The 11,214-nt window shown below is 40.4% G+C and overlaps 1 protein-coding gene across 1 annotated transcript; it reads right to left on the bottom strand.

Annotated features, from left to right (window-relative positions):
* Positions 1-254: 254 nt before the first annotated feature.
* Positions 255-11,214, bottom strand: tgfa (transforming growth factor, alpha). The gene is made up of 6 exons (XM_039015395.1): positions 11,172-11,214; positions 8,655-8,819; positions 6,712-6,826; positions 1,999-2,100; positions 1,465-1,574; positions 255-262 (listed from the first exon to the last, which is right to left on the bottom strand). Exons 1-6 carry the CDS (start codon positions 11,212-11,214, stop codon positions 255-257), a joined length of 543 nt encoding a protein of 180 aa, XP_038871323.1.

Below are 11,214 nucleotides of genomic sequence, written 5' to 3'. Positions count from 1 at the left end.
AGTATTCCAAGTGTGCGGAGGTTCTGAAACGACATGAAACTCTCACATCAAATGGGCCTCCCTTGGTCTGGTAATAGAGATAGAGGGGGTCTCTCCTCCCTCTCAGTCTTATGAGGATGTTATTAGCCAGGTGTCTGATGCCCATCTTAGGTATGATCCATATGTCCCAGCAGTCTTTAGGGTTGAATGGACAGAGGAAGAGAGAAGGCAGCCCATCATGATAATCCCTAGCGTTCCAAGCAGGAGTTCTTCTCTTACACCACTGAGGGGAAATTATAAGATAAAAAAACAAGGAAATCAGATAGCCATATCAACCCATTTTGTAAAAAGGACAATGTGGTATGGAGACTCAGAAGTCATGCTCAAAGTCACTACAGTCTACTCTATGCACTAAGGTTTGGAGACAATTCCAGGAGAATTGTCTGATTGCTGTTTTAAATGAGAGATGAGTTCCCAACCATTGTGTATAACCTCTGATCTTGACTACAATAAAAACACACTATCCCACCAAACAGAGATAGAGTCTAGTCTAGGCCACCTAAAAACAACAAAACACAATCCCAATGGTACCTTGTGAATAAGGGATGTGAGGACAAAGTAGAAACAGAACATGTCATTCAATTATAACAGAAAAGTACATTATATTCTAAAATTGTGTTTCAGAAGAAGTCAAATTTCTACATGATATAGGAAACTTACATGAGGGGGCAGAAGTTAAGGAAATATTGGTCCTGGGTTTGCATAACCATCAGATAGACCCATAGCATGCCACTGCTGGGTAAGAGAGGCCACTGAGAAGACCTGAGTCTTTCAAACATCTAACTACAGTACAGTATATCTATGGAGGAAGGTGGTTCATAATTTCATTGACATTGCGGTCTGGGTGTGATGATAATGTTGTTAGTGTGTACTTCCCCCAAAACACGAGTCAAGAACATTCAAAGTTCATACAGCATGAGACAGAGTACAGTAGTAAGCATAGCCTTAATAGCAGTCTATAGAGAACCCTGTTCTAATATGGGCATAACAATTTTTTCTCAGTATAGTGTTCTCATAGCCCTGTGTGAGAGCTAGAGTAGAGACCTCCAGTGAGAGAGTTCTACTTGTCTATGGATGTAAAGGACAGGAAACATCAATTAGCTACAGCAGTGTCAGCAACACCTCAATGGTTCCCATACACAGTGTGAGCCTTTAATACTGTCATGATCAAACCAGATGGGTCCTATATGCACATAGAAAGGTTCAGTATGCTTCAGCAGATTGGACACAGTAGGCCATTAAACCGAACTCTAGGGCTTATAGCCATCTACCCTGTCCAGTTGAGTACAAAAATACCCCATACCAATTACCATAATTAGAACCCCTGTAGTTTCAAATTTCCAACATGATGACAGTTGGGAATGTGACAGACAAAATAAAAAACTAGGTAAAAGTACAAAATGAAAAGTAAGTTGAAGTCTGTACCACTTTCAGAGTGACAGCAGGACCCTCGGCCCTTCAGCATACTGCCTTGTTTCTCTGGGGCACAGTGGAGTCTGTGCCTCCGCCCCAAACCGTCCCGCCTCCACCAGCAACTGGGAGAGAGAGGACAAACTCTTCATGACGAATGATTTCAGGTCAACACACCAAATGACCTTCTAAAGACCAGTGGAGGGTTTTTAATCTTACTTCATGGACAAACTCATCATGGTAGCATGTGCAGTATGTTTGGTTAATCACAGTGTAATGACGCAGATGTCTACACAAAGTATGTAGGCTCAGTGAATGGGCAGTGTCAGAGGGAGATTGCTGTTCTCTTGTGGACAGCACATTGAGCAGAATCACAGTGTGGTTGGTTAAGCACAGTGTGGTTGGTTAATCAACCACGTAGTTGTCTTTATGATATGCTATTTCAGTAAATGGGATAAGTCATGGTGAGATTTTCCTATTAAGCAGACATCATGTACTTACTGTAAAAGGGTGCAGAGCAGCATCGTCAAGACACAACCAATCACACACAGAACTAGCACCGTGGCAACTGTCTGTTGCCTGTGATTGGTGGCCACCACAGCTAGCAGGTCGGCGTGCTCACATCGCATCCCTACGAAGCCTTGGTGACAGCTGTCAAACATGAAGTGGAGAAAGAACATAAAACTTCATACAGCAGCATGGATTTGATCCTTCAAGGCTTTTGACAAACTCACTGACTCCATTTGCAATGGAGAAACAACAGCATTAAATATAACATCTATAAATATATTGTCTCTCTATGGAAGAGACTAATAGAGGTAGAGATGAATGAAGTAGAACAGGTAAGTAGAACTATTAGCCCTACGTTTCAGAAAGAATAGTTCAGTCTGCAAAACTATTCTGCATCATATTGCTACCCATACAATACCCTTCGTATTATGAACAAGAGGTCGGCCGATTATGATTTTTCAACGCCGATACCGATGCCGATTATTGGAGGACCAAAAAAAGCCGGTACCGATTAATTGGCCGATTTCTATTTATTAATAATGACAATTACAACAATACTGAACGAACACTTATTTTAACTTAATATAATACATCAATAAAATCAATTTAGCCTCAAATAAATAATGAAACATGTTCAATTTGGTTTAAATAATGCAAAAACAAAGTGTTGGAGAAGAAAGTAAAAGTGCAATATGTGCCATGTAAGAAAGCTAACGTTTAAGTTCCTTGCTCAGAATATGAGAACATATGAAAGCTGGTGGTTCCTTTTAACATGAGTCTTCAATATTCCCAGGTAAGAAGTTTTAGGTTGTAGTTATTATAGGAATTATAGGACTATTTCTCTCTATACCATTTGTATTTCATATACCTTTGACTATTGGATGTTCTTATAGGCACTTTAGTATTGCCAGTGTAACAGTATAGCTTCCGTCCCTCTCCTCGCCCCTACATGGGCTCGAACCAGGACCACACATCGACAACAGCCACCCTCGAAGCAGCTTTACCCATGCAGAGCAAGGGGAATAACTACTCCAAGTCTTAGAGCGAGTGACATTTGAAACGCTATTAGCGCGCACCCCGCTAACTAGCTAGCCATTTCACATCGATTACACCAGCCTAATCTCGGGAGTTGATGGGCTTGAAGTCATAAACAGCGCAATGCTTGAAGCACAGCAAAGAGTTGCTGGCAAAATGCACGAAAGTGCTGTTTGAATGAATGCTTACGAGCCTGCTGGTGCCTACCACCGCTCAGTCAGACTGCTCTATCAAATCATAGACTTAATTATAACATAATAACACACAGAAATACGAGCCTTAGGTCCTTAATATGGTCGATTCCGGAAACTATCATCACGAAAACAAGATGTTTATTCTTTCAGTGAAATACAGAACCGTTCCGTATTCTATCTAACGGGTGGCTACCATAAGTCTAAATATTCCTGTTACATTGCACAACCTTCAATGTTATGTCATAATTACGTAAAATTCTGGCAAATTAGGCGGCCCAAACTGTTGCATATACTCTGACTCTGCATGCAATGAACGCAAGAAAAGTGACACAATTTCACCTGGTTAATATTGCCTGTTAACCTGGATTTCTTTTAGCTAAATATGCAGGTTTAAAAATATATACTTCTGTGTATTGATTTTAAGAAAGGCATTGATGTTTAGGTACACATTGGAGCAAGGACAGTCCTTTTTCACGAATAGGCACCGCATCGATTATATGCAACGCAGGACACGCTAGATAAACTAGTAATATCGTCAACCATGTGTAGTTAACTAGTGATTATGATTGATTGATTGTTTTTTATAAGATAAGTTTAATGCTAGCTAGCAAATTACCTTGGCTTACTGCATTCGCGTAACAGGCAGGCTCCTCGTGGAGTGCAATGACAGGCAGGTGGTTAGAGCGTTGGACTAGTTAACTGTAAGGTTGCAAGATTGAATCCCCGAGCTGACAAGGTAAAAATCTGCCGTTCTGCCCCTGAACAAGGCAGTTAACCCACCGTTCCTAGGCCGTCATTGAAAATAAGAATGTGTTCTTAACTGACTTGCCTAGTTAAATAAAGATTAAATAAAGGAGTAAAATTAAAATAAAATAAAAAAATCGGCCAAATCGGTGTCCAAAAATACCGATTTCCGATTGTTATGAAAACTTGAAATCGGCCCTAATTAATCGGCCATTCCGATTAATCGGTCGACCTCTATTATGAACATGCCATAAAGTGTCTCAAGAGGTCGCTACTAAAGAGCATTTTAGTAAAGGGTTTAGGTCAAAGAACCTAACCCTGGACGGAATTCCCTTTTCTGCTCATCTCACTCAGTGAGAAGTGAACTGTCGCGCTCCAATTCCATAGGCCAGTGTAATTCGTATCATGATCAGACCAGCTCTACAAACTGCAGCGAATCAGTGTACAAACATAGCACTGACAGAACAGATCCTAAACACACTTTGGATGCATTTATATTTATTATGGATCCCCATTAACTCTTCCTGGGGTCCAGCAAAATTAAGGCAGTTAAACAATTTAAAAAAACATGACAATACATTAATTACAGAATTCACAACACACTAAGTATGTGCCCTGAGGTCAATACTCCACTATCTACAACACTAAATGTTATCGTGTGTGTATATATATGCATATGTCTGGGCCTATGTGTGTATTGCTTCACAGTCCTTGCTGTTCCATAAGGTGTATTTTTCATTTTTATAAAAATCTTATTCTACTGCTTGCATCAGTTACCTGATGTGGAATAGAGTTCCATATAGTCATGGCTCTATGTGGTACTGTGTGCCTCCCAGTCTGTTCTGAATTTGGGGACTGTGAAGAGACCTCTGGTGGCATGTCTTGTGGGGTATACATGGGTGTCTGAGCTGTGTGCTAGTCGTTTAAACAGACAGCTCGGTGCTTTCAACATGTCAATACCTCTCACAAATACAAGTAGTGATGAAGTCAATCTCTCCTCTACTTTGAGCCAGGAGAGATTGACATGCATATTATTCATGTTCTGAGCCAATTGCAATTTTCCTGAGTCCCTCTGTGGCACCTGACCACACGACAGTAGTCCAGGAGTGACAAAACTAGGGCCTGTAGGACCTGCCTTGTTGATTGTGCTGTTAAGAAGGTAGAGCAGCACTTTATTATGGACAGACTTCTCCCCATCTTAGCTACTGTTGTATCAATATGTTTTGACCATGACAGTAGGGTTACTCCAAGCAGTTTAGTCACCTCAACTTGCTTAATTTCCACATTATTTAGTACAAGATTTAGTAGAGTTTAGTGAATGACTTGTCACAAATACAATGCTTTTAGTTTTTTTTTTTATATTTAGGAATAACCTATTCCTTGCCACCCATTCTGAAACTAACTGCAGCTCTTTGTTAAGTGTTGCAGTCATTTCAGTTGCTGTAGTAGCTGATGTGTGTTGAGTCATCTGCATACATAGACACACTGGCTTTACTCATACACCGCATACATAGACACACTGTCGTTAGTAAAGATTGGCCTAGACAGGTGCCCTGGGGAATTCCTGATTCTACCTGGATTATGTTGGAGAGGCTTCCACGCCCTCTGTGTTCTGTTACAGGTAACTCTTTATACACAATATAGCAGGGGATGTAAACCAATAACACATACGTTTTTCCAGCAGCAGACTATGATCGATAATGTCAAAAGCCACACTGAAGTCTGAACAAAACAGCCCCCCAATCTTATCGTCAATTTCACTCAGCCAATCATCAGTCATTTGTGTAAGTTCTGTGCTTGTTGAATGTCCTTCCCTATAAGCGTGCTGAAAGTCTGTTGTCAATTTGTTTACTGTAAAATAGCATTGTATCTGGTCAAACACCATTTTCTCCAAAAATTTACTAAGGGTTGGTAACAGACTGATTGGTCAGCTACTTGAGCCAGTTTTTCCCCCGCTCTTCCACGCTCACTTTACAGAATTCAAAATTACAATTCTTGTCTTTCATAATTTGGTCAGATATACTTGGATGTGTAGTGTCAGCATTTGTTGATGGCATATCATGCCTAAGTTTGCTAATCTTGCCAATGAAAAAAACATTAAAGTAGTTGGCAATATCAGTGGGTTTTGTAATGAATGAGCCATCTGATTCAATGAATGGAAGAGCTGAGTTTGCGTTTTTTCCTAGAATATAATTTAAGGTGCTCCAAAGCTTTTTACTATCATTCTTTGTCATTTATCTTTGTTTCATAGTGTAGTTTATTCTTCTTTTTATTCAGTTTAGTCACATGATTTCTCAATTTGCAGTACGTTTGCCAATCAGTTGTGCAGCCAGACTTAAATTGCCATTCCCTTTGCCTCATCCCTCTCAACCATACAATTTTTCAATTACTCATCAATCCACAGGGATTTAAGTTTTTACAGTAATTTTCTTAATGGGTACATGATTATTAGTAACTGGGATAAGAAATTGGATGTCACAGACAGACCTAAAACTGGGTGGCTTACCCAACAAACTCTCCATAAATCCTACTAACTGGTGACCACTCCAAATAAAATAATTAAGACATATGCTAACTTTTTACAGCTTACTTGTGACAGGTCACCAGCAAGGACAGGTCACAAGTTCATTATCGAAGAACAATTTCCCATACAGACAGAGTAACACAATGATTCACCTGATTTTGAAATAATGACGACAATGCCTTACTGTGGGACGTAGCCTTATTTCAACTATGTGGGTGCGTGTATCAGCGAGAGAGCAAGAGAAGTTGAACTTACACACATGCAGGCGTCTCCTCCAGAATCAAGAAACGACAGGTGCCATGGAAACAGAAGTGGCTGTGGGAGTCAGGACAGTCATCGAAGTGGGATCGAACAGCTGCTGCAACAAACTCTGACAGAGAGAAAGAATGACATTTAAGGGTATTTCTAAAACAGCCACAGGGTCTGTATTGAAAGTCCAAAACATTGTGCAACTGGATTGCAGTCAGATTGCACATACTCAATGATTTACAAATCACCTTGTATTCCAAATATGTGATGAAGATTAGAAATTCTGCTCTGCGCTTTGCTCAAACTGATCCCCTCCAACATGCCGTTTCTCTCTTTGTAGGATTATACTGTAAAAGAGCCCAATAACCTGGCCATACGCCTTACCAAAACTCCATAGGTCAGTCAGTGTCATAGATCTAAAATAACTTAATTCTTGGAAAACAATGTCAAAATCTACTCCCACGCCTCCAGTTGGGGAAGTTCCTGAGGCAGAGGAGACTTATTCTAAGCCTTTTGTTACATCTCTGAGTGACTGGGGTTTTGTCATGGCTTATGTCAGGGACAGGGCCCTCCAAGGGACAAGTCTAACCCCATGTCAAATCCCCAGTGCCACGACACAGCAAAACAAAACATCTGTCCATCATCAAACCCATTAGAGGTCTGGAAAGCACATCCCTGAAGCCAGGAAGTAAAACTCACCCTTTTCACTCCATGGTTGTGTCTGAAAAGATTACTAGCCATCATGTCCTTGCTTCCTCCTTATGGAGTGGATCAAAAGGTCCCTCCTTCCGAGCTCTACTCTATTGAGCTTTGAGAGGAATTCAGGAAACAAGGACAGAGGAGACAAGGATTTGACAGCTAGTAAGCTTTTCAGACACAGCCTCTCTCCTCTTCCCTTTACATCCAATCAAACTTGATTTATTATGGCTAGAATAACAGAATTAATCTTCTGAAATAAATTAACATTGGGATGAGCTGAAGGGGTCAGAACTCAGAAAGAACACGGTAACCACATTTTTTGTGTCTGGACGAATTTCTTACTCATCAACTATACAGTCAGGGTTCCAAATTCCAACCTGACTGGCCCAAACAAAAGTCTGAGTATCTTTTCTCGGGCAGCCAAAACAGATGTCACAATGTGGCATTCAGAGGGAGGAAGAGAGGGAGTGAGTGAAAAAGAAAGAGAGGATGAACAGACAGATAGACTGCTGCAGTACAGCCGACCGTAACACACTTCATTCCATTAGTAAATGGCTGGTTGGATTCCAGCCTACATGCATTGTCCTTTCTCCCCTCTCTCTTTCAGAGTCTGTATAAAGCTCTCTGTTCTTCCCTGAGGCATCTGCCCCTGCTACCCCTCAGCCCCTCTCTAGCAGAGTCCCAAATTGTACCCTATTCACTATAGTGCACTATTTTTGACCAGGGACCATAGGGCTCTGGTCAAACATGGAACCCTATTCCCTACATAGTGCACTATTTGGGATACAGATCCATCTCTCTCTTCATGTAATTTTGTCAGTCAGTCGAGGATAACATTTAGGAGGAACGGAAATTAGTCATTAGGGCATTTCTGGATTTTACATGGTGCCTCGCAGATAATGACGGAAATGTGATGGTAACCTGGGATTTAGGCTACTTTATTTTTTTTTGTTGCTACATTCTATCCAGGCTGAGAAACTAGATTTATGAAAAAAATAAACCAATTAATTAATGTTTAGCTTAGTATGTGTTCACTTTTTAAATGCATTCTCTGTTGCCATCTGACTCTTCACTAGAAAAGCCTTGAATTAACATTGGCACCAGTCAATGAGTCTGAAGAGGTGAACAATTCTCTGGAGCACTCTGTAGAGAGGTTTTATAAAGGCATTTATAAAATGTGTGTGTGTGCAGTCACCTGCACATACACACACACAGAGACAAAACACACACACACACACACAAATACATACTTTTCACTGGAATGGTGGTTGTAGTGGTGATACTGGTGGTGGTAGTAGAAGAGGTAGTAACATTTACAGTGGTAGTGGTGGTAGTTACAGGAGGTGTGGTGGTCATTGTAGAATTAGTAACAATAGTGGAATTATCCTGGCTTGTTCCATATGTAAAGAGGGAACCTATTGGAAGAAACAGATTATGAAATGATAAAGTACACACATCAGTAATAATGTCAAGAATGATCAGCGAAAGAAACAAACTAAATTCCAGTTGGCTTTAATAGTTGACAAATCAGAGAAACAGGCCGTCTCCAGATGACTTGTTGCTCTTAAAGTATAACTAATCTCCCAGTTGGAACACAAAACAAGGCGCCATTAGATCCCCACTTATCATCCTGAGTACTATTCACTGAGGTGAAACTGACTGAAATGGGCTGCGCAGCCACATCAGATCTTTTCACATCATCACTTTTTCAGAGCTTATCCGATTGGTCAAAAGACCAATTAGTGAAACAAATATCAGAATTAGGCTGCCTGTGTAAACGTAGCCATGGGGGTACTACCTAAGAACACTGATTTTTGTTTTCTGTTTCCAAACCACTACAGTACATGTTCACATATCAAACTTACTTGACTTAAACCACTTTGCCCCATTGGGAGGATAGAATTTCCACGATTGCTTTCCACCTCCCTCTTCTGTTCGATGTCTTGGCTCTTGCCAGGAGATCTTTGCACTACAATCGTATTATATTATCTTATTTCTAGTACTTGACCCTAATTAACCACTTCTCTTTTTTATATTGCACTGGGCTCATTGTGGATTGCATGCTGAGGCATGTTCTGTACTCATAACTCTCACATTTACCATTATGTTTGGAGCTCCTCTTACCAGTTGAGTAGTCCAAGAGTGGCAATAGGATGAACACACTACAATGGGTCTACAATAGGTCTAAGCTGGGATAGTCTTAATATAGACAGATCTTGGGAGAGAGATCACACAATTAGAATACTGTAAGGCACCTAATGAGACACGATTGTTATTCAGTGATATGGAGATATGCATTTTTTTAATTTAACCTTTATTTAACTAGGCAAGTCAGTAAAGAACAAATTCTTATTTAGAATGACGGCCTACCCCAGCCAAACCCTAAAGACGCTGGGAAAATTGTGCGCCGCCCTATGGGACTCCCAATCAAATCAAACTTTATTTGTCACATGCGCCAAATACAACAAGTGTAGACTTTACCGTGAAATGCTTACTTACAAGACCTTAACCAACAGTGCTGTTCAAGAATAAGTTATTTTCAGTCATAAGAGCAACATTATGTACACAATAAGTTAAAAAAATTAAAACGCAAAAAACGAACAAAATATCACAATTGGTTGGGAGAATGTAAAACGTCAGCCATGTTCTTCGGCGCCATCTTGTTGTCAATCACGGCCGGTTGTGATACAGCCTGGAATCAAACCATGGTCTGTAGTGACGCCTCTAGCACTGAGATGCAGTGCCTTAGACCGCTGCGCCACTCAGACAATGAAAGTGCTGAGTATCAAATTAGCCATCACCATACTGCTCAGATAGATAAGAGATGGTTGCAGTCTGTCATAAGGGTTTCAGGAAGGGCCATTTTCCTGCAAGCTCTTCCCTTTCCGAGATTTCAAATGATGGTTAAAAATACAACCTTTTTTTGTTTTTTAACACTGAGCGTCAGTTAAATGAGTGACATCCCTGTGATGTTGCTAAGGACACTGTGAGCGTAACAAGGTACAAAGACCAGAAATAGAGAGGGCAGATGAATGCTGTGTCAAGGCAGGAAATGTCCCCAATGGCACCCTATTCCCTACATAGTGCACTACTTTTAACCCAAGCCCTAAGACCCCATGTCAAAATTAGTACACTGTGTAGAGAATAGGGTTATATTTTGGACACAAACCAGTGTGACTGAACAACCAATAACAGTAGCAGGGTCAAGTATTCCCTCCCTACTAAAAGGATGAGGCCATTAGAAACCTATGAATAGGTCTGAACTGGCAGTTAACGCATGCTACATCAAACATCAACGGTGGCTCATTGGTAGGCCAACCATCTTTTTTTTCTCATAGAAAAGGTGAAATGTCACTGACCCTGAGGGTTAGCCACAAAAATTGTTAGAATTCACAAATTGGAGCCATATTCAATCAAACCTGGAAACCCAATGCCCAGCGTATGAGTAGGCTAGGTTAGGCTATATAGGCCTGGAGTATCAACTTTGTCCTTTCTGATGCCCACGAAAATATATTTGAGAGATAGAGGTTACTGTTAATATTTTGTATTTACAATTGTCGTTTCTCTCTGCTTTTTCAGGGACCCCTGGTTGAGGTTTTATTCTATTTGTAAGGAAAAGGTTCTACAGAAGCAGAGCTAGTTTATTAGGAAATAATAAGGACCTTTTCCCTTATGGTATAGCAAATTCCAATTTACTAAAATCCATGTTTTATTTAACATTTTACTCATTAAAATATTTTACCAACTGTTTTTTTCCTTGAACTCACCAGTAATGAGAAATATCGCATCCCAGAAAGCCCGATTCATCAT

The sequence above is a fragment of the Salvelinus namaycush genome, chromosome 20, assembly GCF_016432855.1.
Source record: "Salvelinus namaycush isolate Seneca chromosome 20, SaNama_1.0, whole genome shotgun sequence".
NCBI classification, from domain to species: Eukaryota; Metazoa; Chordata; class Actinopteri; order Salmoniformes; family Salmonidae; genus Salvelinus; species Salvelinus namaycush.
Note: the sequence above shows the minus strand (reverse complement) of the source record. Positions and strands in the feature narration are given on the sequence as shown.